At 58.5% G+C, this 26,117-nt stretch overlaps 2 protein-coding genes and 1 long non-coding RNA gene across 10 annotated transcripts; 1 reads left to right on the top strand and 2 right to left on the bottom strand.

Annotated features, from left to right (window-relative positions):
* Positions 1–69: 69 nt before the first annotated feature.
* Positions 70–2,523, bottom strand: TMEM205 (transmembrane protein 205). 2 transcript variants are annotated; one of them, XM_064428949.1, is made up of 4 exons: positions 1,411–2,523; positions 1,124–1,308; positions 877–1,040; positions 70–705 (listed from the first exon to the last, which is right to left on the bottom strand). In XM_064428949.1, the coding sequence occupies exons 2-4, from the start codon at positions 1,221–1,223 to the stop codon at positions 406–408; spliced, it is 564 nt and encodes a 187-aa protein (XP_064285019.1). In that variant the 5' UTR covers positions 1,224–1,308; positions 1,411–2,523; the 3' UTR covers positions 70–405. The 2 variants fall into 2 exon arrangements, with proteins under 2 accessions (XP_064285019.1, XP_064285021.1); XM_064428951.1 differs by having other exon boundaries at positions 1,146–2,523.
* A 151-nt stretch (positions 2,524–2,674) lies between these two features.
* On the bottom strand, positions 2,675–18,122 carry ACOT11 (acyl-CoA thioesterase 11). 6 transcript variants are annotated; one of them, XM_064428942.1, is made up of 18 exons: positions 17,964–18,122; positions 13,924–13,999; positions 12,350–12,548; positions 11,382–11,451; positions 9,544–9,594; positions 8,465–8,525; positions 8,156–8,257; positions 7,766–7,901; positions 7,325–7,481; positions 6,910–7,029; positions 6,690–6,834; positions 5,752–5,807; positions 5,573–5,639; positions 5,413–5,496; positions 5,192–5,325; positions 4,779–4,910; positions 4,580–4,706; positions 2,675–4,491 (listed from the first exon to the last, which is right to left on the bottom strand). In XM_064428942.1, exons 1-18 carry the CDS (start codon positions 17,984–17,986, stop codon positions 4,336–4,338), a joined length of 1,896 nt encoding a protein of 631 aa, XP_064285012.1. In that variant the 5' UTR covers positions 17,987–18,122; the 3' UTR covers positions 2,675–4,335. The 6 variants fall into 6 exon arrangements, with proteins under 6 accessions (XP_064285012.1, XP_064285013.1, XP_064285014.1 ...); XM_064428943.1 differs by lacking the exon at positions 9,544–9,594; XM_064428944.1 differs by lacking the exon at positions 13,924–13,999 and having other exon boundaries at positions 17,964–18,119.
* A 1,492-nt stretch (positions 18,123–19,614) lies between these two features.
* Positions 19,615–24,154, top strand: LOC135305386 (uncharacterized). Of its 2 annotated transcripts, none has more exons than XR_010366581.1 (2): positions 19,615–20,239; positions 23,829–24,154. It is a non-coding gene; the product is annotated as an uncharacterized LOC135305386 (long non-coding RNA). The 2 variants fall into 2 exon arrangements; XR_010366582.1 differs by lacking the exon at positions 19,615–20,239 and adding an exon at positions 23,074–23,254.
* Positions 24,155–26,117: the final 1,963 nt, after the last annotated feature.

Genomic DNA, 26,117 nt, shown 5'->3' with positions numbered 1-26,117 from the left:
ATTGTAAACCCCAACATAACACCCTTATCCATTACATTAACTGGTACAGCCAACACACAGGGTTTTCTGCACTTCCGTATTAGTGTTTGGCTTTTAATCAGAAGTAATTCTCAATCTCGTTTCTTTCTCTTCTGCAGGAATACTGCAGCTTTAGACACAGCCAATGCACGGGGCATTAGAAAGCTGTTCAGCCATAAAACACTCCTGCTTCGATCAAGGAGGCTGGCTGCAGGCAGCTCTAGAGAAAACATTTCCATTTCACTATTCCTAAATTTCAACACAGCAAGAGTATCTCCAGCCGAGGGTGCTGCACTTTAATGCCCAGAGCAGGAGGATGCTTCACTTTAATGCCTTTACAGCGAGGCAGCAGGGGCTGGGCACTGCCCACCATCCCTGGCAGTGCCCTCAGAGGGCAGAGAGCTGGCCAGCCAGGTGGTAGAGGCTGAGCCCGTTGCAGACGATGCACAGGAGGTTGCAGAGCGAGGACAGAGCGTGGTAGAGGGCGAAGCTGCGGGCCAGCTGCCTGTAGCCGGGGCTGGAGGCACGGAGCTGCCTGCGGGGCTCGCTGCCTGCCAGCCCCACCTCCTGCCCCAGCCCGTGCCTCTGCTCCACCAGCTGCAGCTCGGCCACCAAGGCAGAGGCCACCTGCCCAAACCACTGCGTGTTCAGCACCGCGGCGGCGATGCAGACGAGGAAGATGATGATCTGCGGGAGCGAAGCCACCCCAAGTGTGCTGGGTTAAATTTCTCCCCCTGGCTGGCTGCAGTTTGGGTGCTTGTGGGGTTCTTTTAACTGCGCGTGGATCTCCGTGGTTTGCAAGCCAGCCAGAGGAGCAGAGGAAGGGGTTTGGGCTGTGTGTGAGGAAGGGGAGGCTACCTGGGTCGTGTGCTGCTCGCCGAGCTTCTCGCTGGGGTGGGACATGGCAAACAGGGTCAGGTTGAGGAAGGCACAGGTGGAGCTGATGTGGAAGTAGTAGGGGAAGAGCTGCCGCTGGATGGAGCCGAAGGTGTGGCGAGGGAGGTGCCTGCTCATCACAAAGCCTGCGAGGGGAGAGAGAGTCCTGGGGCAGAGCCCTGTCCCCTGTGCCACCCCCCTGGGCACAGCACGGCACAGCCCGACCTACCGGCCACGAAGGTCACCCAGACCTGCATTCCCCAGGAGGTGGAGAGGAAGAGCAGGTGCAGCAGTTTGATGGTGTTGGAGGGCTCCGTGTCGCTTGCCATGATGTCCTGGATGGGGACAGGTCCCTTTGTGTCAGCCGGGTCACCCCAAGTTCGGCGCTGAGCTGTGGCTGCTGCTGTCACCTTGCTGCTCGCAGGGCAAATGCAGTTCAGGTTCACAAACCTGCTTACTCAGGGAAAGCTTTGGAGCTGGCACAGCCCCGTTCCAGCCTCAGCACCACACACCCACCGGGCTGCAGAGCCGCTCTTCAGTCCCCTGGTATCTCAGGGCAGGGCTCTGCGTCAGCACCTGGGAGCCACATGGCTGGGGTGGACTTTTGGCAAAGTCCAGCCAACGCCCCACTGACCCCTGGCAGCAGGAACAAGCAGAAAGTCAATAAAAAGGGGAAGAGAAAAGCTGTGACAAATCCACCTGCCCACGCTGTGGCCATCAGAGGCCTCTTGGCTGGGGGGAGCCCCCATTTTTAAAAACAGCAACAGCTTCTACTTATCCAAAAGCAGGGGGGCTCCAGGCTCACCCCGCTGCCCCAGACCCTGCACAAGAGCACGGGCAGTGGGTGGAAGGAGGCTTTGAAGGAGCTGCCTGATCCACTGCAAGGAGCACTCTGAAAATTAATTAAAACAAAGCTTCTGGGAGTAGCCCATCAATACTGCTGCCTGCAGAATTCCTCCTCCTCCTCCTCCCCTCGGCTGGCTGCCTCGGGGCATGAATTACAGCGGGGCTGGCCTTGAGAGAGACACTGCCGTCTAATTCTATCCCACTCGGGCACAGCAGATGAATGTGCCCTGTATTGTGATATATTAGCTCCAGGTATTTATTTAGGCATCCATAAAATCAGCTCCTTAAACCTTCTCATGATGGCAGCGCACCGGAGAAGGCGCCCACATCCAACCTGGAGTGCTGGCCTGTAAATCCCCAGCTGTATTCATGGCCTTTTCTTTTCCAAAAGCTTCTTGGTGATTTTTGGGGATTTTTCCATCCTCCAGGGGCCCAGGGAGGCAGCCGTGGTGCCTAGGTGGGGCTTTGTTCCCTGCATCCTCCCGGCTTTGCCTCCATGCAGGAATTGGCAGCCAAGAGCTCCAAGGTGTTTTCCTGCAAAGCTGCAGGTTGGAAGGTTGCTCAGAGCAGGGGGTAACTCCCTTATTTTTTTAAAGAGAATAAGAAAAATGGTGATGGATTGCTAAACTGCTCCTGGAGCAGTGCATTTGATGGGGAGGGCTCTGGGAAAGGCTGGAAGGGACAGGCACCAGCAGGTCCCTCCTTCTCTGTGGGACGAGGCAGTGGAGATGGGTGCTCCAGGGATGCTCCAGGCTGCCCAGCCCTGCTGGCCATGCCCCCGAGGCCAGCAGATGCTGTAGGGCTGGGGTTTTCTTGCAGAAGTGCCCCCAGGTCACTCCTGCTCCATCACCCTGCACCCCTGGGACCCAGCCAGGCTGGAGCCAGGGCTGACCGGGGCCTCCCAGAGGGAAAAAGCACAATACTTAGGGAGAAGGAGAGGTCAGTTAAAGTTTAATGTTCAGGCAAATACATCATCCCCTCCCCTTAATCAAGCAGCAGCAATTCCTAACGGGAAGGAGAAAGGATGGCTCTCCTCCTGGTGATAACAAGGATTGCTCTCAGTTTTGGGAGATAAGAGGGCTCTGTAAAAATTGAATGTTTTGTACCATGGTCAGCCTAAGATGGCTTTATCTGTTGGAGGTGGGGGCCCAGCCGTGCCAGGCCTTGAGCTGAGATGTTTATGATGGGAGATGCAGCAGAGATTAGGGGTTTGTGGCCACAGCCAGCCCAGGGGTGGGAGCCACTGCCTGGTGGCCACAGGAGAGGGGCAGCAGCTCCTTCTGCTTATAAACTGGGTGGGGAATTTGGGTGGCAAAGGGATTGGATGTTACAGAGGGACACCTGTGGTTCTGGAAAAGACCCTGTGGTCATTTCTGGTACCCCATGGCCTCACCTCACCCTCAGTATGGCATCACCATCACTTGCTCATGGTTAAGCTCTACAAAACCCATGCTTGGGGTTAAGCACAGGGCTCTGCAGGCAGAGGCAAGGGCACAGCTGGCACCTGTAAAATCTGCTGTGCCCAAAGCTCTGCGTGCCTAAGGGCTTCCAGGGCTTGCTCATTTTCTTCCAGAAACCTCAATGCCATCAGAAAGCCTCTGGCTGTGTGACCCAGGAAAGGTGAGGAGGGGCCTCTCCCAGGCCTGTGGCTGAGGGCAGATGTGCCCTGTGCTGTGACTGATGAGCAGCACTTCCACTGTCACCCCTGCTTCATGCTGGTGCCCTTCCCAGAGCATCCCAGACTTAGGGGAGCAAGGTTTGGCTCTGTCTTTTCCTTTTTCAGCACCTCTGAGGCAGTTTGGGGTTCACATCTCAAGCCGTTGGTGCACCCAGCAGAGGGGGACAAGGAGGGCAGTCCCAGGCACGAGAGCCACCTCTCCAGGCAGTCCCCAAAAGCCACTTGCAGGGAGCACCACCCCTTTCCTGCAGCACAGTCCTGTCCCAAAGGACCCCATCTCCACCTGAGCCCCTGTGGGTGCAGGACCCCTGCTCCAAGCTCACCACACAGCAAGCCCCTGGAGCAGACACTCACCCAGAGTGTCTGTCCTTTCAAAACACAATAATTGCTGCCCCTTCCACAGCTCCATGGGGTGGGATTTCAGGCCAGGAGGAGCAGGGGCTCTTGGCCAGCCCTGCCCAGGAAAAGGAGCAGCACTGGGAGAGTGGGATGTTCCACCAGCCACCCCTGCACCAGGGAGGGGTACAGCACCCACCCCACATCACTGCCCCCTTTCTGCCTTTGCTGCCTCAAAAGGAACCAGTTATGCCCCACTGAGAACTAGTGAAAAAAATAACCTGGTTTGGGGAGATTTTGGATCGTATAAAGATTCAAGTAGCGTTAAGTGAACTAGAAAACCAAGTCCTGTACATCAGCTTATAAAACTTCTAAATAAAATTTTAAAAAAAAAGAAAGAAAGAAGAAAAGGTATGACACATCAGTGCAAGGGATGAGGTGGTACAGTAATGCCCTGAACCCCAGCCCCTGGGACCAAAGCCCCAGGGAGGCAGGGTCTGGGTGCCACCATCCCACGTTCCCTTCCACCACAGAAGTGTCCCCTCATCTGTCTGTCCGTCTGTCAGCAGGGGCCCGTGGCTCTAGAAGTCCTGCAGCCGTGAGATCAGGTCCTCCTTATTCTTCAGCAGGAACTTCTCACAGGCCTCAAAGGTGGAGCAGATGTCGGAGGACAGTCCCGCCACGTTGGTGGTGACGTAGGTGAGGTACCCCGGCATGGCCTGGTTGTAGTAAGCCACCTGCGAGGCACAGGACGAGCTCAGCAGGGGCACAGGGGACTGAGGAACCTCCCCCACGGGCTGTGGGAGCACAGCCACGGCATCCCACCTTGGTCATCTCCTCTGACTCGGGCCAAATGCAGAAGCCGGAGCAGAGCGTCTCCCCGCGCGTGAACTCGGCTCTGGCGGGGTGGGTGGGCAGCGTCACCGACCGAAAGGCCACCACGTAGGGGTCCCTGGGGACAGGAGAGCCCGGTGAGCTGGCACAGCCTGGGTGGCAGGGAGCAGGGGTCGGGCTGGACACTCACCCCTTGCTGCAGGGCTTCCGCCGGGACGCCAGGATAACGAAGTCCTGCGGTTTGTTCTCGTTCCTGAGCTTCTGGCTCACCACGTGGTAGATCATGTCGTCGTCATCGACCTTCTGGACAAGCTCAGCACTCCTGTAAGGGAAGGGGACCGGTCACAGAAACCCTGCTGTGCCCCTGAATCTGGGCCTCACACATTTACAGCCCACCACCAGGCCCAAGATATGTGGGGTGACCCAAAACAGACGTTTGCTCCCGCAAAGCACAGCCTGGACAGGAGCCATGACAGGGACACACCATGAGGGGTCTCTAGGAGCAAGCAAGGCGACACGCTGGCTCCCAGGAAAGCCCCAAGGGATGCTCAACCACGAGGCTTAAGCTCGGGGGTGTGACTGTGGGGAGGCTGCAGCACTCACACGTAGTGGCTGTCCCACTCGTGCCGGCGGCGCAGGTTGGAGAGCAGGGAGAAGGCTCGGCTGGCCGGGATGCAGACAGACATCTCGATGCGGAAGGACAGGAACTTGTCCTCCTCCAGCGTGTACATCCGCACCTGGGGAGCACAGGGCACAGCTGGGACCTGTTCCCAGCAGGACTGCCCATGCTTTGGGGCCGAGGGAGAGGGGACAGGGCTCAGTACCTTTTCCTTTTCTCTGGCCAGCACCCAGTTCGCTTTGGCCACGAGCATCTTCAGCGCAGAGACGTTGTTGTAGCTCAGATAAACCTGGGGCAGGGGCAGCGTGTCAGGGGCAGGAGGAGGAGCAGGAGGCAGCAGCTCCCACGGGGGATCATGGTCCTACCTTGTTGCTTTGGTCCCAGGGCACGGAGAGTGGCACCTCAGTCTGTTTGCAGGAGACGACGTATTTTCTGCAGCAAGAGAACAGCTTCCCTTATGAGGGGACACAAACCACCCCCACACTGCCCCTGCCCCCCAGTGCTGAGCCCCCTTTCCTCCATCCCCACTCGTTTTGCTGCTCACCGGTCCAGCCGAATTTTTTTCCTAGCACTGGCTTCTCTGTACCTCCTTTCTCCATCCTGAGAAATGGAAAAAGACAATTAAGTTAATAGGAAAAGGAGGATAAAAAAACCCCACGCCCTTTTGGGAGTGGGAAAAACACTCAGCAGGGAAGGGCAGGAAGGTGAAGCACCCTTGCTTGCCAGCTGCCACCCTGGCCACACTGTAGTGAATGTCAGTGATTAATTGTGAGTTATTTCAGCATTGCCACCTCGCTCTGATCAAGTGATGGGCACTGGCACATTAGGGAAAACCCTTGTTGTGGCTGCAAACCTGAATAAAGCCCCTGAAACAAAAACTGGGTACCCTAGCACCTGGAAATGTCCTTCCCTGGGGAAATAAAAGCCAAAAAAAAAGCAGCTTATTTTGAAGAAAGGGCTAGTGTGGTGTTTTAAAGTGGGTGAGACGAGGTTTCAGGGGGCCCAGCTTTGGCCATGAGATTATCTCCATCACAGTGGGAGACCCTAGTTTTAAGGCATCAAAAAAATGAGGGACTGGACAAGGATCAGCCCAGGAGAAGCTGAGACACACGAGTTTGCTTTGTTGCTGTGCTCATGTGACAGATTTCCCCAAATATTTGTATCCCAGCAAATTATGGATCAGGATGCTTTGAAAAGTACAAAACAACCTCAACATTCCTTCCCCTAAATTACAGAAAAGATGAGCTGGAATTTGCAGGCAATACTCTGCTAAGCCTTGCATGGCTAACACGTCTCCATCTCTGCGCAGGCGAGTGGTTTATTTTATTAGTTCTACCGAGCAATGAATTTAATTCACTTGCTACTGAGCAGGTCCATTCCCACCGTCACAAAACTGCATTTTGTTGTGCTGCGAGCCCGTGGGGGCCGAGCGGGATTTCCCTGGGCACCAGGCTGGGGGGAAGCCAGCCCTGCTGTCCTTACCCCCGGCTCGGGAGCCAGCATGGGCAGCGTGCGGGGATGGCCCTCCTGGTCCAGCACCACGAAGGTCATGAAGGCGCTGTTGATGTGCCTGCGGCTGACGGACATCTCCTGGCCGTAGGCCTCGGCGCTGACCCCCACCTCCATGCTGCCAGAGAGAAGGGGTGAGGGAGCACAGGGCCGTGGGGAGGGCGGGAAGGGCCCCCCCAGCACCGCCACCCACCTGTTCTTGAAGGCGTTGTTGACGATGGCTTTGAGCACCAGGCGGTCCCCAACTTGTGACGGCCCCCGAAAGTGGAACATCTCGATGGCCCTCAGTGTGGGGTGGGCGTGGCACAGCCGGCTGTGGGCACAGGTGTCACCCCCCGGCCGTGGCCCCACGCCATGGCAGCCTCCCCGACAAGGAGACCCCAAAAATGTCACTCCTGGATCCCAGTGGCCAAAGCCAGCCGTGAGAAGAAACATTTCCCTGCAACATTTCCCTGGGGCCCCTCAGCACCACACACCTGTGGGCCTCCCTGTGCAGTGTCACCCAAGGGTGGCATGCTGGGCACCATCCCTACAGTCCAGCTGTGGCCAGACCCAGCCGCATGTGTCCCCTCCAGGCAGGTCATCCCCTGCCCCCCTTGTCGGGTCACCTGGCTGCGATGGTGGCCACGTTCTCCATCCAGGCCATGATCTGCCCACCGAAGGTGTTGCCCTGGTGGTTGGCGTGTGGAGGCAGCACCAGCTCCACGCTCTCCACCCGCGTCCTTTCCGCCGGCACCGCCCCGCTGCCGTCCCGCGTCTCCAGCTCTGCCACGGGGGGATAACAGGGTTCAGTGTGTGGTATGGCCACCAGCACCCCTCTCCCAGCACCCCACCAGCCCCTGTCCCTCTCCCCACAGCTGCCCTCCCACTGCATCCACCCCCCAAACCTCCAGGCCGGGCAGTATGGGATGGTGGGGCTGATCCCTGCCATGGCCAGGGCATTCCCAAACCTCCACATGGTGATCACCACCAGCATGTTGCTGAGGACGTGGGATGTCACCAGTGGGCATCAGGGCTATTTTGGAAGCCCGGGCTGGGTGGCACGGTACCGGTTTCCTGGGGGCTGCTGGTGAGGAGGTCCTTGAGGGTGTCCTTGTGCACCAGGCGCATGCGGCGGCGCTCGGCGGCGATGCTGTACTCGATCTTCTCCTCCTCCGTCTGCGGGGTCAGCGGCTCCAGCCTCACCTGCAGAGGGATGGGGCAGGCTGCAGTCCCGCTGGGGGACGAGCAGCAGCCAGCAGGTGCCCTCCATGGGCACGCCATGCCCAGCTGAGAGCCACCATGCATCCCCCAAGCACGGGACAGGGGATCGCTGACCCATGAAAAACAGCAGCTGCCATGATGGAAAGCTGAGCCCAGCCCAGCCTCACAGAGGCCATTTCCTTACTGGCTGTGTGTAGCAGGTTACAGAGTCCCCCTGGCCGCCAGCCACTGCTCACCTTGCTGCCCAAGGGGCCCTGTGCCACGAAGGTGGCATACGCCTTGCAGATGCTGCAGTGCTTCCCGCTGCACAGGTCTTCGTAGCTCACCTGGATGCCCACCTGGGAGAGGGCACAGCACCCCTGAGAGCTCTGCTCCCCAGGGACACGCATCCCACCACACACCCCTGGGCCAGAGCCAGCCAAAAACGATGAACACATGGGATTAAAGCTGGGAATTGCGGGAGGATTTGGGGATTTGGCCAAATCCCATATGGCTGGTGGGGACGGGCACACAGCAAGGGGGACAGGGCAGGGGCACACACCAACCTCCATGCTGGAGTTAAAGGCTCGGTTCACTTTGGCTTTGATGTTGACAACTTGCCCGACGCTGCAAAACAGGAAGAGGAGAAAGGGGTGGGGTTACTGGGGGACAGCAGCAACGGAGCGGCTCCCTCTGAGGTGCCACAGCATTCCAGCTCACTGCCCGCTGTGGTGAGGCTTCCTGGGACTGTGGGACATGCCAGATGGCCAGCAGGACACGGGGACAGCCACCCCTGAGACGTGAGAGCAGTGAGATGTCAGCCCTGAGCAGCTGTGTGCAAGTGGGTCCCCAGGTCTGGGTGCTGCCAGGACACCCGAGGGGGGCAGAGGTGCCCGAGGCTTGCTTGGCACCCCTGCCCATGTGGGCATGCACGTTCCTGCCAGAGCACACAGCTCCTCCAGCCTTGCATCCACTGTCCAGCACACAGGACCAGCCACGGGGCCTCCCCACAAGCAATGGATACCCTGGGATGCTGGGAGATGGCAGGAGGCAGGGCCCAGCCAGGGGCATTTTGCACCACCTCAAATGAAACATCTGCTGGCAGCAAAGCGCTGCTCTCCTCTGTGCCTTCAGCAGGCTTCAGAGTACACACAGAAACTGCAGCCTGAGCTGCTCCAGGCTGGTACCCATGGAATGAGCAAATTAAACTTTTTAGTGACACCAACAGCAGTCTTGACCAAACACATTTTTAAACCAGGAATATTCCTCATTCCTCAAAACAGGCCAGTGCTAGAAAACTCAGTGGAGTAATAAACCCTGTAACAACCACATCTCAGAACCAGAAGAGAGGGAGAGTGTGCTTTGACACCAGCTTTCCCCCGTGCCCTCACACGTGACTCCAGGCTCCGGATGAGCTCTGTAAGTGACACGCTGTGCACGCTGGCTCTGCTGCAGCAGGACTGGCAGGAGCTGCTGCCTCTGGCCGTCCCCAGCACGGACCCCGGGCCGGCGACACGCCGAAACGTTAGCAGGGTTACGTGAGCAGCCTCTGTTCGCATGCCATGCCTCGTCAGTGGGGTTAAGGCTCCCAACTCACGGCAGCACTGTGCCAGGCTGGCTGCTCTAGGGCCAAACACGTCCGTACCCGAGAGCGCTCCTCCCGTCCCGCTGCCCAGCAGGGCCTGCAGACGGCTGGCTGGGGCAAAAAGAGAAAGCAAACGTGGGGAGAGGGTTAGAGGCGACGGAAGCAGCCAGATGGATGCTCTGGATGGGCTTGTGGCGAGGGGCATGCAAGGGCAAGGGGCCAGGCAGGCAGACTGGCAGCCCCACATGTCTATATATAGCCCCAAAAATACTTTATCTTCTCTGTCCCTATCAAACAGTAGGAGCCAGTGCCATAAATGCCACACGAAGCCCCACTCAAGGGTACGTGTGATCCTCCCCAGAAGCTGCACTTCCACACAGGGATGGGGACAATCTGCTGCCCAGCCAGTGAGCTTTAAGCCAGTGATAATTTGGGGTCTCCTCCGTGCCCTCAAGCACCCACAGCTCCTCCCTGCCTCTCCCCGCAGCACAAGGGCAGCAGAAGGCACAAACAGCCAGGCAAGGAGATCTGACACAAAACTCCTCCACCTTCCAACAGCTCTGCAGGAAATCCTTGCCAGGCCCCTTGCTCGCAGCCTTAAGCTGGACCACAGCAAGTGGGATCTGAGCCAGGAGCAGCACAAATTCCCTGCCCCTTGGAGCAGTGCCCAGCTCACCCCCGAGGAGGGACAAATGCTTTGCAGGGCTTGATGCAATGCTGTGGAGTGGGCTTGGGGCTGTTCTTCCCTGCTCCTGAAAATCATGGGGGAAAGATGGCCCAGGAGCAGGGAATCAACCCCAGTGGTGCCAGCTCTGCCAGCAGGAGGTGGCACCATGGCTGCACCACATCCCCACACTGTGGATTTCTCATGGAGCTGAGCCCAGGGTGACGGGCACCTCATGTGGGAGGGCAGAAGTGTGAGTTCAGCATTTCCTGGGAATGACAGTAAAACCCAAGAGTGAGTCAGACTTCTCAGTGCCAAACAAAGCAGCTGACAGCAGGGGACCCCAGTGCCAGCCCTGGGTACCCACACTGGTGCCTGCCCCAGCAGGGAGTGGACAGTATGGATCCTGTAGGGCATGGATCCCACATGGCAAGGCAGGAACTGCTGAGCAGCATGGATCCTATATTGCACGGATCCTATATTGCATGGCAAACCCCCAGGGAGCCCCTGGAATGGTACCCAGGTGGGAACAGACAGGCACAGGGGGTGTGGGGGCTCTGAGAGATGAGTAAAGGTGGGTGGCAGTACCTGGGCTTACTGGGGGTACAAAAGGGGCAGACTGCTTTGGGAATGCTGGGTGGGAATGCTCTCAGTACTGGGAGCCTGTGGAGGATGAGGGCAGAACCCTGGGAGGGTTTTTGTCCCCTTAGATCAGGAGAAACATTGTCCCCTGAAACAGGACATCCCAAGCACTGCATGAATCAGAGGGGACACCTCTGTGGGGCAGCACCCAGGGGATGCCAGGACCAGCCTGGGATGGAATTTTGAGCAGGCAATGCCCATCCTGACACATCCCACAAAGCCGGGAGCACCCGCTGGGTGGGTGAGCCCCACCACGCCTCCGCCACCCACATGGCCGCTCCAGAGGCACGATCTGCAAGATTCCAGTTTTCCAGAGCACTAAATCAGAGCTGTTTCCTGAACAAAGCCAGGGAGGAGCTGGCGCTGGGGGAAATACCGGGAAGCCAACGCAGCAGGAGCTCCCCAGGCGACCAGAGTGGATAAATCAGAGCAGACAGCCCGTCCGCAGCCTGGCGAGCCTGGCACTGCCACTGCAGCTCCTCCTCTGCCAGGCACGCTGCTCCCTGCTCCGGCTCCAGCCCCTGTCCACGTTGCAGAAGGGAAAAACCCCTGTGTTTGCCTGCGCATGCCCCGCGGTGCGCGCAGCATTTACCTAATGGTGTGCTCAAAATAGATATCATCCATGGAGGCCGTGACGCACGGGCAGCCGGCGTGTCTCTCGGCTGCAAAGGGAAAACAAACTGCATCAGCAACGTGCTCAGGGTGTGTGGGGCACGAGGGCTCCTCCGCCACAGGCTGGTGACACCCAACCAGGGTCCCTTTCCCTGCTGATGCCCATTGCTGCGTTTGCAGCGGACCCGAGTGGGATTTGGGGTTTTTCCACCCACAGCAGCGTGGGTTTGCAGATGTTTAAAGGTTTGGAGGGTGTGCTGGTATTTGCCTTCCTTCCATGAGTTTGCAGCTGTGGAGATGCACCAGCAGCTGATTCCATCTCCCCGTACACAGCAAATATTTCAAAGCCGCTCTGCTGGTGCGGCTTTCCCTTGGGACTCCAGGAACCTCAGACTGCAAAACTGCTCTGGGAACCTCATCCAACTGCAGAATTGCACCTGTGTCCCTGTCATAACCTCCCGATGCTTGGCTAAGCTGGTGAGGTTGATTGCCTCCTGCTGAGTGGAGGAGCTCAGCCCACTCTGGCTGCTGCTGGGGTGCCACCAGCCTGCCCTCCCCACGCCCTGCACAGCAGGCAAGGAAAAGGGCACTATTATAGAAGAAGCAGGCATGGATTTTGATCTGTCCCCAAGCCAGCACGCATGCTGCAGTGCACGTCTCCTCCCCTTCTTGTCCTGCTCCTGTTTGCTCTCTAATTACTCAGCAAAGTGGCATGACGTGGGTCCCCAGCTGGCGTCACTCCGAGGCACACGCAGTGCTGGACTGCCAGGGATGCTGCCCATGAGCTGGCTCCTGTGCATCCTGCCTGGTGCCTTCCCTGGCAGCCCAGCAGGGCGAGGGCTCCGGCGGCAGAGGATGGCTCATCAGAGGCAGAGGATGGCTCATCAGAGGCAGAGGATGGCTCATCAGAGGCAGAGGATGGCTCACCAGGGGCAGAGGATGGCTTACCCGAGAGGCAGGCGGCCGTGTCGATCCACTTGAGCAGCTGGCCGGTGCTGAGCTCGCCGCGGTGGTTGGTGTGGCAGGGCAGCACCAGCTGGCTCATCTGCACCTCGGTGGGGTTGCGGGGGGCCGAGGGGCTGGCCATGGCCCCCGCCGCCTCCTCCCGCTCCTCTGGCTCCCGGGCACAGGGTGGAGAGGTCGAGCCCTGTGTGGCACAAAAGCTGTTTTAACCCAATGGGAAGCAAATCTCCTGAGGGAACAGTGACCTGTGAAAAAACTCTCCACACAGAGCTGGGAGAACCCCAGCCCTGCACACCACCACATCCACCCAGCCCTTGCAAAAGACAAGGTGCCTGCAGCTGAAAGAGAAAAAAAATCCCTCTAAAAAAAGCTCCATGGGGGATTACTCCAGGTTTTCAGGCCATCTATCACCCAACCCCACTGTTCCGTCCCATACACCACAAAAAAATCTCTCCCAAAGTTAATCACTCTCCTGTGAAGGAAATTTTCTCCTTGACAACTTCATTTTTAGGGTGCTGCAGCACAGGGTGGTTTGCTCTCCTGGGGCTGGACAGTGCTCCACACCTTCCACCAACACCCCCCCTTCACCAAAGGAAGCACTGGAAGCTGTGTGGCACAAGCAGCAGAGAAGGAGCATCCTCAGTTTGGGGTTGTTTGGGCAGTAAAATCTGTTTCTTGCTGGCTTGTCCATTGCTGGGCACAGAGCAGCTCCCCCTGCACCCCGGTGGGAAGCAGGGTGGGAGAGAGAGGAGGCTGAGGTGGTGCTGGCAGGAAAAATAGCTGATGAGAGATGTCAAGTGAGTCGTGTTACACAAGGGGTGAACTCAGTTAGCCTGGTGAGTAACTGAGGAGACACGAGGAGCTGTCTGGGCTTCGTCAGAGCCCTTCCTTCCGCTTTCTGCTCCCGCTGCAGCTCCTGCTCTCAGCACTTGTTGCAGGAGTCCCACTGCAGCAGCCTCTCTGCCCTTTGCTTCGCCCGGATTCCTTAAAGATGGGTTTATGCTGAAAACGAAGCTTTCCCGATTACCCTGAGCTCACTGCCTCTCAGAATAGCATTTTCCTCCAGCGGGTCTAACCTCTGTTTCCATAGCTACTGGTACACGACATCCCGGGAACGGCACAACCCACAAACCTCGGCAGCGAGCGCACCGAGCCCAGCCGATGGCAAAGGTGCCCCCATCCCACAGTGAGACCACCCCGGCCGCCAGAGCCCCTCCAGAAGCCTCCAAACCCCTGTGTGAACCTCCTGGGCTGTTCCCCAGCAGGCAGAAGCGCCTCCACGAGTACCACAGAGCTATTTTGGGCAGCCGGCAGGCTCTGGGGTACGAGCCAGCAATGCAAAGAGCTCCAAAGCCGCCTGCTGCAGCGTGAGCAGACAGCCTGGCCCGGGATCCCGCCGGTCATTTTCCCGGCGTTTGACAGTTCTGAATCTTAGGGAGGAAGCTGCTGGCTGTGGGAATGTGTTGGGAGAGGATGCAGCCAGGTCTGTGCAGCTCCTGGCACAGCCTGGGTTAGTAGCCGGCGGCACAACAGGGTTAGTTGCACGGCACGAAGGGTACCTGGAGGCCATTGCAACAGAAGTTCAAGATGTCTTCAGGGACTATAATATTCCCCTTGACCATTTTTAAGAGACACCTGGAAAGGAGCAGAGTGGCTCTGGTTACGGCAGGACTGGCAGAGAAGGGGGTGGCTGTTTCCCGGCGGGAACAAGGCAGAGCGTGTGGCAGGCTGTCACACCCTGTCCCCACGTGCCACGCTGACAGCCCTCCCACACCACTGACCCCACGCCAACACCTATCGGGGAGCTGTCAGAGCTGAAACGGAGAAGGGCAGAGCTGGGGCAGGTGCCTGCCATTCCAAGGGGGTCAGGTCCCACACTCACCAGCCCAGATGAAAGAGTCCCGGCTATTTTGGGGAGCTGGACAAAGCACACGTTGCAGGGCCGTGGCCAGTGATGCTGTGTCAGTGTTGCTACATGTGACACAGGGCTGTGCCTTGAAGCTGCCCTGGCCGGAGCGGTGACACCGCTGCAGTCACAAGACAGCCAGGAGCATATTTTTGGCAGCAGGCAGGGCTGAGGCTGCCATGGGTGGTGCTGGGGGCAGCAAATGGGAAGCACCCGACCCCAGCAATGCTGCTGTGCCCTGCTCCAGCCCCTCTGCCTGCAGAGCCCTGGCATTCCACAAGGGCATCGTGTGTCCTTGGGTGCCTGCAGGCTCCCAGGCCACGTGCACAGTGACTGTGTCCAAGCTGGACATCGTGGTGGCATTGCAAGGAAAGGCAGTGTGGGAGCTGCAGCAAAAAAAAAAAAAAAAATAAAGTGGAAGAGGCTTCATATTTACAGTTTGCTTTTAAACACAACACTGCCGGGCCCTTGGCATACCCCCAGCTTCCCAGCACACATCCCTCTCCCATGCAGCTAAAACCAGGCTGCTGGAGGTAGCAGCTCTTTTCCCAATGTATGGGATTTTGGAAAGGGGTAAAAAAGTGGAAGCTGTAGATTTGCCTCCTGCACCATCAGGAGCTGGGGCATCACACGGAGTGCACCCGATGTGGTCAGTACAAAACAAGACACAAACAGGAGCCTCTCACAGGCTGCCCCAGCAGCGCCAGGTTTTGCTTTCCCCAGCCCTATGACCTTTTCCCTAGCCCCATGACCCCTCCAGGCTTGTTGTTGAGGTTTGGGACCTTCCTGGTGGCTCACCTGCCCTTGCAAGAGCCCGCTGCAAGAGTTATCTCCTGTTTAACAGGATGGTTTGCTGCCCAGGGCAGGCACAAGGCGGTGCCAGTGCCTGGGGGTGGTCCTGTTACACCCCACAGCCCCAGCCAACAGCTCCAGAGGGACATTCCTTGGAAAGCCAAACCTGCTGCTGCCTCGGCAATCGTGTCACCTTGTCCCCTGGGTTGCGTTAGCAGGAGGGGGAAGAATTCCAGGAGCTGTCTGCTTTACATCATCCCCCTGCTATTTCCCAGGCAGCCCCAGCCCACGCTCCCAGCCCGGGGAAGGGGAGCGCCCCGAGACCCGGAACCATCCAGCTGGTGGGTATTTGTGGAGTATTTGTTATGGAAACCAAGCCAGCAAGTGTCTGTCCTCATTAAAATCTTCAGCCTCACTCAACTGTCACATTTTTAAAGCTGTTGACTGATGCAGCCCTCGGGTCACCATGGCAACGGGATGCAGTACCCAGGCGATGATGCTCTTACTCTGTCACCCCTCGAGTGACCCACTTCTACCCAAAAAATTTAAAAAAAAAAAGTTTGCATTAGGAAAAAAAACCCTTCCAGCAGAATATTTTTCTTGCCTCCTGCCACGCTCACTTCCTGTGCTGCCGAAGGCGTAAGGAGCCCACAGAGCAAACCAGGGAAGACACAGAGAGGAAAACACACCAACAGCCCTGCAAATACTGGGGAAAGGGACCCCACAGCTCTCCTATACCCTGGCAGAGGGGTGTCCCACAGCACCAAAACACCCACAAGCTCCAGGGAACGTTTCTGCTGTGAAATTCAGTGCTGGCCTCTTCAGAAATCACCAGGGGACAACCACTGTGCACAAACCTCCACTGCAAGCCCTCGTGGGTGCCACAGCTCCCTGGAATGATGCTGGGCAGAGATGCAGGAGAACAGTTGTTCCCCCAAATCCTTGAGCCCACCGAAAGCAGGATGTTTGCTTCAGCCACCCCCAAGACAGTGGATGGGAGGGAGGGAAAAGGGTGAGGTGGGGTGGGGGTTCCAAGTGCTGGGCTTTGGGGAGCTGGGCAGAGCAGGGCAGCCTCACACCTTGAGCCACCCCCAGCTGCCCTCAGAGCTCTCTCACCACCCACTGCCACCTTTCAAATACCTAATTCCCATTTTCCCTCACCTGGCTCTCTCTCCTACCCCCACCCCAGCCCCTCCCTGGAGGTATTTAAAGAAAAAAGGGGGGAGATGGTGGGGAAGAAAGCAGTGACAATGAAGTTCTCATGGCGGATTATTGGTGTATAATTGAGCAATATCCATGGTAACAAGCAAATCTGCACGCGTTAAAAAATTACCCTGACCTACTTTGGGAAATTCTGCCATCTCGACAGGGCAGTGAGGGCTGTCCACCCCCCGAGACCCAGCCTGCCAGTCCCACTGCCAGCAGTGACAAAGCCCTGGTGCCAGCAGCACTGGAGAGCCCAGCACAGCCCAGCCCCATCACCAGGATGGAGCAGGGTCCCCAGCATGAGAGCTGCTGCTCGGGATGTGACCCCGCTGGGACAAGAGGGGCTGAATTTCCAGGTGAGGAAACACAGCAGCTCCCTGCAGTGGGTCTCACTGGGACCTCAGGGGGGTGGCCAGCCCAGAAGAAAGGCCAGGACACACTGCAATGGGTATTTTTGGGACCACACATCATGTTTCCTTAGAGTACATGGAGCAAAGCAAGGCACGGGGCCAGGAAAGTGCAAACCAAGGGTCAAAGGCAAGAGTGGGACACAGGAGGGCTCCTCCTACAAGGGGCTGATGGTTTTCCAGCCACCACCCATGGGAAAGCATCACTCGGTGTGACACCTCCAGCACCCTCCCACCCGTCTCCAGCACAGGGTGAAGCATGCCCAGCCCCAGCCGTGCCCACAGCCCCATCCATACCCCTGCCCGAGTGCTCTTTGCAGCTCCCATGAGGCTCCCAGGAAGGCTGGTGCTGCTTTGCCAGTACAGGGCCGAAGTCCCCCAGGGAGTGTCCCAGGGGACAAAGGTCTGGCTGCGGTGCAGGGGGGAGAACAGAGCCATATGTCACCCCAGAACTCCTGCAAACACCGCCAGGCCTAAAATTCACACGCATGGGGACACCACCAGCACCGCCCAGCCCAGGCACCTTTGCCCTGCCACCCACGGCGTTCCCAGGGAGGAGACTGCCACAACATCAATACCACCACGTTTCAGACCACCACAGCTGAGCCCACCAAGCTGGAAACCACCACAGTGGAGGCCAAGCTGGTGCAAAGGTCTGCACCCTGGTGGTCTGAACCGTGTGGTCTCTGCCATGGGGGTCACCACGGCTGAGACCATGGAGTAGGAAACACCCAGGTGAGCACCACCGTGGTGTGGTGGTCCCCATTGTGGCAGTCACCATGGCCAAGACCACCTCATTTGAGGCTACTGTGGTGGAGACCACGCTGGCATCGTGCCACCCACGCTGCCTTCACCAGCCCCAGCACATCCCTCTGCCCTCCCATGCCGCCACCATTCCCAGCAGCCCATGCTTCCCAAATATCTGCCCCTACTTTCAAGTGAAAAGAAGCTGATTCAAGCCAAAGCCCCCAGCACTCCTCCTGTCGCACCCAGAAAGACCCGGGGGGTTTGGCGTCCCCAGCTCTCGCCCGCTGTCCCCGCTGCAGCCGCAGGATGCCACATCCCCTTGGACAAGCGCCGACCACGACGGAGCAGCAGCACGGCTCGCTGCAAACCCCAGAGCCAAGAAAGCATCACCCGGGCGAGCAGGGGGGTCACACGGAGCTTCCACCCCACATCTTCCCCCGGAAGAGCCGCCCAGCGCCGGTGCCTGCCAGGACGAGCCGCCGGCAGTGGCAGTCCCGCCCAGCCCTGATCCCCATCGCGCCCAGCTCCCCCCAGCCCTCACCTCAGCCAGAAGAAGCTGAGCATTTGCGGGAGGTGTCGAGGCGACGGCTGGCTCGGAGGAGAAGCGTCCGGACACCTGCGGGCGCGGGCGGCGAGGCCGGGCTGGCGCGGAGCCCTGGGCCGGGGCCAGCGCACACCCCCTCCCGCTTCCCTAAATACGGCCCGCACAACTTTCCTTAAGGTAGCGCTTGGCAGATCCGGGCTCGCCTGGGAAATGGCCGGCGCTCGGGAGCTTGGCTCCGGGTGCAGCAGGGAATGTGTCGGGCTGGCGGCAGAGCCAGGGAGGCACGGAGCGCTGCCAGCAGCTCTGCGGAGCGGGGTGCTGCTGCTGCTGCTGCTGCCTCCATCGCTCCCCAGGGTGCTGCTCCTGGCGTGAGGTCCCCCTCCCCAGCCCACTCATCATCCTCTTCTGCCCCCGTCACCTCAGCCAGGGGCACTCCGTTAAAGTTACCCGAAAATATCGGTGTTTTCCCCAGAGCCGCGGGCGCCGACACCAAGCTCACTGTCCGGAAAAACCTCGGCAAACTTCTCCAAAGCCAATCCAACACACACAGCTGCTCCCTGGCCTTGCTACCTTTGAAGTATCTCTGACAGGGCTTGTCACCAAACCCCTTTTTTTCCTTTTTCCCCCCCCCCCTTTTTTTTAACAAGGAAATAAAATGCAAATTGCCATGTCGCCGCATTAATGGCTGCTGGGTCTAGTGGAGATGTTGTTCTATTTGTATTTGATTTACACACTTTTACAAGTGACTCTTGGTTATCAACCTACAAGAGTTTGATCAAAGCTCTTTGGCAGGCACCGGCAGCACAAGTATTGCCACTGGAAAGCCAGCGGAGAAATAGTTAAGCAATTTCAACAGGAAATAAGACCCCACTCTTTTTTTTTTGGTAAATAAGAATAACAAAGCACTGAAACAGGGCACAAGCCCCTGCCTCAGCCACCTGAATTTTAGCCTGGTTGTGGAAAATGTTCATCAAAATCCTAGATGGAAGCAGAGGGGCGGTGGGACACCGGGACACCTCTGCAAGGGCTGGGCCGGGCAGGGGTGGAGATGGGGCCCAGCTCAGGGTGATGAAACCCTGAGGGGGTTTGGAGCCTTTGGGGGATGGAGGAAGCACTGCATTGCACCAGGTGATTGATCAGATTATGGCGATGGAGATTCTCTCTGGGAGAAGAGTGTTGCCTGAGGACTTTAACCCTGCTGAGCATTCCCTGCTCAGCTGCTTGGGTAAAATCTGCATTCTTCATTCCAAGAGCAGGAGCAGAGAGGCCTTTCCACCCTTCACAGCTCCTTCCACGTCTTGCAGGTGGCTTTGCACACCCAGATGCGATTAAATTCCATCATTTCAGAAAACAACATTTCCTCTAAAGCATTCTATTTTGGGACAGCAACTAAGATATTTCTCACCAGGATGGTTTTCTACCCACTTGCAGCAGCCCAGGTGCCCTGCAAACCAGATGGCAGCAGGCAACCTCCAGAACATCTCCCCACCTTTAGCACGGAGGCTCCTGGCCAGGAAGATCTTCAGGGATTTCTCCCTCCCTCCTCTGGACTGTTTGTTTCTGCAGCCAGAGATTAGGATCAAAAGGTTTGTGAAAACGGTTCTTCCCACTCGCCAGAGTCAGAGGGAACAGCACAATTAGAAACACTTCAGATGCTTGACCCACGCTCGAGCCTGCAAACAAAAGTTGCAAGGAGAGGCTGATGTTTTCCAGGCCCAATTAGCATAATGTTGTAATTCCCGAGCTCTCGGGCTGCCTGCATCCCTTCGCCCCGGCCGCTCCAGCTCCCTCCTTCTGATCCATCACCATATGCCCGTCTTTTACAGTTCTTTGGTGCGTGATGCTCAGAGAGTGGATAATTAGCTAAATGAATTAATTGACATTCATACTTGTAATTAGCAACCGGTTACAAGCAGCTATTCTCCTTGGGACAGCTAAAATTTCTCAGGGATTGGTGTTAAAACACTGGAAAATCGTTCGGGGTAAATAACGAGTGCCGACGGCGCCCGGCTTCTGCCCGGGCTGTCGGAGCCGCCCCGCGGTAAACAAGCCCGAGCAGAAGCGGAGCAGGCTGTGGGACGTGCTGGGTACGCCGCTGCTGCTCGGGAGGAGGAGAACTTCCCAGCTCCGGGAGAATCGCGGGCCTGATGGGCGGCCTCCAGCCCGCGGCTCCCGCCCGCTCCCGGTAACCCTTCCAGCCCCGCTCGCCCGGAGCTCGCAGCGCGGCCCCGGCAGCGCAGGCTGCTCGTGCGAAGCCGTGGAAATTGGATGTCGTGAGTGTTAATTAAACCATTAATTACTGCTGAGATGGGGAGGGGGGAAAAAGTGACCTATTGGTTTTGTCGCTTCTTGGAGTAGTCGGGAGGGTGAAGCGCTCGGGGGCTCGGCAGGGTGAAAGGGGCTGCGGCAGGAGGTAGATTTTGTTGAAATGTAGGTTTTGTCAGATTTTAAGGGGATGCTGGCGATGGTGCTGATTCAGCCGCAGCTAATCCCAGCACCCTGTGAGGCCAGGAGTGGGACCTGGGACAGGGATAGTGGGACCTGGGACAGGGATAGTGGGACTGAGCAGCTCTCCTGTACTGTGGGAGGGACCACAGGGGCTTGGACAGGCTTTCAGGGGGTCCCGAACTGCAGGGATCCCACTCCCACCCACAGCCCCTGAAAGGAGATGTGCAGGGACCCCACGCCCCCAGAATGTAGCAGGGGTGGGTGAGCTGAAGGTCTCTTCTCCCTGGAAAAGGCCCCCCAAAACCTGGGCTGATGGGAAGGAGGAGGGCAGGCACCGCCACACGAATGGCCCATTATGGAAAAAAGGAGAAAAAGTGATACTAATGCACTTCATAAATCAAACTCTCACCTCTTGCTGCATCAGGAGCTCTGCACCAGCAGGGAGGAGAGCCTGGGCTGGGGGTACAAGGGACAGCAGGGAGGATGAGCCCTCCAGGCACTCAGGGGCCAGCACTGGGGTGCCCTGCCCTGTGCCACCCTCTCATGGTGACAGGCTGTGCCACCCACGGTGGCTGCAGCAGCTCTGGCTGGCGCAGTGGCAGTGCAGAGGGTGACAGGACAGGGTGATAAAGCGGCACCCCACGAGCCTGGGTGTCCCTCAGAGAAGGGCTCTCCCACGGCTCCTGGCTCGGGCTCAGGGCTGCATCGCTCTGCCAGGAGTCCTGTTCTTGGCTCCTCCAAGCTATCAAAGCTTTCCCTGGCAGTTTAACTGCTGGTGAAACGGACAAAAAAAAAAAAAAAAAAAAAAAGCCAATCTCAGAAGAGAGGCAGTGGGAAAGGCTGGGCCAAGGAGCTGTCATGCCACCCCTTCAGCTACTACACACCCCGGTACGTTCTCAAACACACTGCACAAGATAGCAGGGAGGCTAATTTTTCTTTAGCTGCAGGCAAAAAAAAAAAATCAATTATAAGGTAACCTATTTTTCAACTCCTCCATTGGTATTTACTTAATTTGAAGCCCGGCTTGCCCACCCTGCCAGGTGCACGACTGTCTGGAGAAGGTTTGGGAGGTGCTGGTGGCCCATGGGGACAGGGACTGGGGGTCCACGGGGACAGGAATGACTCCAGGTGTCCCCAAGAGAGGCAGAGTCCCAGGGAATCTGTGGGGACAGGAGCGCTCAGGGGGTACATGAGGACAGGGCCATCCCAGGACAGTCCACGAGCACTTGGACATCCGGAGGGTTACACAGACACAGGACAGGACACTGGAGGTGCACAGGGACAGAGACACGGGACATTCCTGGACACAGGGACATTGGATCCCGTGGATACACAGGGACAGGGATCCCCGGGGGACACACGGACACGGGGGGGACACAGGACACAGACCACCCCGGGGACACTTGGATACAGGACACAGGGGGACACCTGGACATGAAGGGACATACGGATACAGGACACAGGGGGATACATGGACAGGGGAGGACACTTGAACACGAGGGGACACACGGACACGGGGGGGACACGGACACACGGACACGGGGGGACACACGGACACGAGGGGGAGACATGGACACGGAAGGACACACGGACACGAGGAGGAAACACGAACACGAGGGGGAGACATGGACACGGGAGGACACACGGACATACAGACACGGGGGACACATGGACACGGGGGTACACACGGACACGGGGGGGGACACACGGACACGGGGAGGACATACGGGCACGGGGGGGGACACACAGACACGGGAGGGGACACACGGACACGCGGACACGGGAGGACACACGGACACACGGACACACGGACACGGGGGGGGGACACACGGACACGCGGGTCCGCGCGCCGCCAGGGGGCGCCGTTGCTCCGAGCGGCGGCGCGCGCCCCCCCGCCGCCCCCCCCCCCGCGCAGCCGCGGCCGCCCCGGCCCGGAGCCGCGAGCCGCCCCGCCCGTCCCCGCCTGTCCCCGCCCGTCCCCGCGGCCGGGGGCGGGCACCGCGGGGGGGGACGGCGCCCTCCGGTACCCCCCGGGCCCCCACGGAGCGGGGAGGGCAGGAAGGGGGGGGGGGGGCTGCGAGGAGGAGGAGAGGGCGGGGCGGAGCGCGGCTCGGCCAATCAGCGCGCGGCGGTTTCAAGAAGCCCCTTCCGCGCCCCGCCCCGCCCGCGCGGCGCCGCGCGGCCCCCGGGGGGGACCCGGCCTGAGGGGGGAGGGAGCCGGGCCGGGAGAGGCACCGGGAGCCGGCCCCGGGACGCGGCCCCGCCGCCCGCCCTCCTGCCCGCCCTCCTGCTGCCGTGGGGGAGGGGGCGAGCGGGCCGGCATCGCCCCCACGCCTGCCCGCCGCGGTTCGGGCGCTGCCAGCGCGGCGCTTCGCCTCCGCGTCCCGGGCTGCCGGGCGAGGAGGGCACCCGGCCCCGGGTGATGGTGGGGACGCCCCCCAGGCCTTTATGAATAATGCAGCGTTATTAATGATGCAGTTTAATTAATGATGCGCATGCAGCCTCTGCCAGCGGGTCGCTGCTGCCCGCATTAAAAGCGTTTTGCTGGTCGGGGTTCTTGCGCCCCGGAGCCTGCAGGGCGCCCTTGGGGCACCGGCGATGTTGTGGCCGAGGCCGAGCTCCCTCCAACCGCCGGCGCAGCTGCGCGGGTAAACAGGAAACCCCAGCACCGCAGCTCCGCCAGGCCCAGGAACCCCAGCCCCACGGCGGGCGAGTGCTCCTTCCCAAAAACACCGAGGGGGAGCGGGGATGGGTGGCAGCCCCCCGGGAGCGCTGCCCGCCTGCCTGCGCCGGCTTCATTTGAATGCGAGCCATGCAGAGCGCTCGCCACCGCCACTGAGGTGTGGAAATCTCGCCCAGACGAGGAGGGGGTTCTTCCTGCTCTCGGGTTTAGAGAGGGGGAAAAAGCCTTGTTAGAAGACGGGGAATGTTAGACACCAAATCCAGCCCGCGCGGCGCTCCAGGGAGGCTGTGAAATGGAGGGGGTAATTTTGGAGGGGTGCAGGGAGTGTGTTGGATGGAAGCCCCTCTCCCGTCTTCCCCATTAGCATCTCCAGCAGTCGTCGTGGAGTTTTGGTTTTCCCATGGGAAAAGGGAACACCAGGCTGGCAGCAAAATGGAAATGAAACAGCCTATAGCTTGGTCAAAATTAAAAGTTCAAAATCCAAAGTGCCAGCAGCAGGGGTGGGAGGACAGTCCTGCAACAGGCTGGGGTGCAGTGTGCCAGGCAGGAATGCAGCCTGTACAGCCAGGATGGCAGTGGTGTCCATCTGCCAGAGCACACTGCCCACACACCCGCTGTGGATAAGGGCCATGTCGCTTTGGGGGTTCATGGAGCCTTTAGAGCTACTGCACCTTTGTAAGCGCAGGGCACAATTAAGAATGGAAATTTAAAAAATGTGTTTATTTTTACAGGTGATGTTCCAGCAGAATATTCCCAGTGAATTGACGAGCACAGGCTTTCTTCCCAGCCATGGCCACCCTAAAGAGCCCTGGGTGGAAGCTGCCAGGCAGTGATGGACCAACACTTCAAGGAAGGGGCCAGGAGAAGGGAAGCTACTCTGGGAGGTCAGGAAAGGCCAACCAACCACCAAAACTTGGGAGCACTTTGATATCCTGACGAGCTGCAGTGGCAGGGGTTTGAGGGCTCCTTTCTGCTCCCGGGAAGTCGGGGATGGGTGCAGGGATGTCGCCAGCCCAGGCCAGAAGCAATAAAGCACCGGGAGTGATGCAGCAAAACAGGATGGAGTCGCGTGTCGAAATAAATCATCCATGGAGGCAAGGCAGGGAGGAGGAGGAGGTTTGCTGCTCTCAAGCCTCCCTACGTCTAACAAAGCCTCAGAAACCCCAGGTGGGCAGCAGGAGCCGGGGCAGGATCCAGCAGGAGCCGGGGCAGGATCCAGCCGGCCGGGCCCCAGCTGTCCCAGAGCGGAGCCGGTCCTGGCCAGGCATCCCGCTGCTCCAGCTCTCCCAGGAGCTGCTATTCCCATCCCTTCCCAGCTCCCGCGGCTTCACCTTGTGGCAGGCAATGCACAGAGCTGCCAGGAGTGATAAAATGGCTGTCCCCCAAATTTATGGAGTTTATCTGTGAATAACTCTTGGAGGTGAAGCGGCCGTTGAGCCGGGAGGAGGAAGGCTTTACTTCGGGAAAAACTCTCCCGGGGCCATGCAGGGCAGGCAGGAGCCCAGACCCGGCTCCAGGGACCAGCAGAGACGTGTCCCATGCCCCCCAGCTTGCAGGGCTGGAGCATGGCTGGGGTGAGCTCGCCCCTCGCCCACGCTGGGGGAAGCCGAAGGCTCGTTTCCCATCTGCAGCGTGTTTATTAGGAGCTAAGTCATGAGGAGGCTTTGGCACATCTCCGTCGCTCCCGCCGAGCGTGTTTAGCACGGCAGAGATCGCTGCTTCTTCCAGCAGCACGTGCGTGCCCGGGATTTCCATGCCGGCCAGGCATTGTGCCCCATGCTCTCTTCCCATGCCAATCTTTTCTTCTCCCCCACAAGAAAAGGTTGTATCAGTGAGCTATGGAGCAGCATCCTGATTCCTGGGGAAGCACAGCTGAGGCTGAGCAGGCTGGAGCCTCCCCCTCATACCCCCTCCCCACTCTGCTGCAGTAACATCCATCCTAAGTTTCTGAGCCTCTTCTAATTTTGGAGGCCGTTAGGAAAGCAGGCACTGTTGCAGCCAAACGAGGCTGCCAATGTTTCCTTTAAAAGCTGCTTTCACTCGGAAGGACTCTTCTAGATGGTTTGCTTTTAATAGCAGGCTGCAGGGTGCAACGCCCAGCCCGTGGCCAGGGCTCTCTTTGGAGCAGGAAGGGACTGGATGGCACTGGGAGCAGGACTGGGGACGTGCAGGGAGCCACACACATCCATCGCGAGCCATGGCAGTGCACACGTGCATCCCTTTCCTGGTTCAGACCAGCAAAGATCCTCACCCCCTTGCAGAGCTGATGCCACTGCAGCCCATTTCCTCCTTTCCGTCGCCAGCTTGTGGGGAAATCTTTATAGCAGAGGGGGACAGATAGAGCTCCTAACCATGGTGATACCTCAGAGGAGAAGGAAAGGCCAGAGGAGCCGTGGAGAAGCAGGAGGCAGTGAGGTCAGCACACTGGTAGGTGTGAGTGCTTTGCAAAACCCAATTGCTGCTTCAGTACAACCAGATTCAGGAAAATGAAGCTGAAGTGTGAAAAATGAAAGTGAAAAGATAGGAACCAACCCACGGCTATTTATTCTAAAAATACTGACCTAAATACTTAAGCGCACATATAAAAGTAGTTGTCTTTGCTGATTTCCTTTATGAGAGTCTCCTGGTTTGGTTATTATTTCACTCAGAAACCAGAAGATGAGGATTTTTGGAGACATGGAGACTGTGTTCTAACCTGGTGCTCCAGAAGTCTTTTGCCCAAAGCTGTATGCCCAAATGTCATCTGAAAGCCCAGCTTTGAAATTCATTCATTAAGCTAACGAGGCCCTGTGGCGAGCAGCCCTCGCCTCCACTGATCAGCATAGGAAAGGTTTTGGCAGGGTCTCATGCAATGGCTCTCGTGTTTCTCCGTGGGTGGGATGATGGCAGTGGCCATGGGCATGCTGTGAGCATGGCAAAGCCCCCAGAAGAAATCTGGGAGCGGAGGGAGGCACTGGGGCACAAAGTCTTGGCACAAAGCATCCCGCAGCTGGTGGCATTGGCAGAGCTGGGCTGCGGTT

Source organism: Passer domesticus, chromosome 7, assembly GCF_036417665.1.
Source record: "Passer domesticus isolate bPasDom1 chromosome 7, bPasDom1.hap1, whole genome shotgun sequence".
NCBI lineage: Eukaryota > Metazoa > Chordata > Aves > Passeriformes > Passeridae > Passer > Passer domesticus.
The sequence above is the reverse complement of the archived record's forward strand: the minus strand, read 5'-3'. Positions and strand labels throughout refer to the sequence as shown.

Bases quoted from the DNA above. Each gene is read 5' to 3' on its own strand.
- TMEM205 (XM_064428949.1), bottom strand. From the start codon at position 1,223: ATGGCAAGCGACACGGAGCCCTCCAACACCATCAAACTGCTGCACCTG. The intron at 1,041-1,123 runs GTAGGTCGGGCT...CTCCCCTCGCAG, and splicing joins CTGGGTGACCTTCGTGGCCG to GCTTTGTGATGAGCAGGCAC. The intron at 706-876 runs GTAGCCTCCCCT...TCGCTCCCGCAG, and splicing joins GCGAGCAGCACACGACCCAG to ATCATCATCTTCCTCGTCTG.
- ACOT11 (XM_064428942.1), bottom strand. From the start codon at position 17,986: ATGCTCAGCTTCTTCTGGCTGAG. The intron at 7,482-7,765 runs GTACCGTGCCAC...CCCCCGTGGCAG, and splicing joins CAGCAGCCCCCAGGAAACCG to AGCTGGAGACGCGGGACGGC. The intron at 4,707-4,778 runs GTGAGTGTCCAG...TCCTGTCCCCAG, and splicing joins CGGAAGCCCTGCAGCAAGGG to GGACCCCTACGTGGTGGCCT.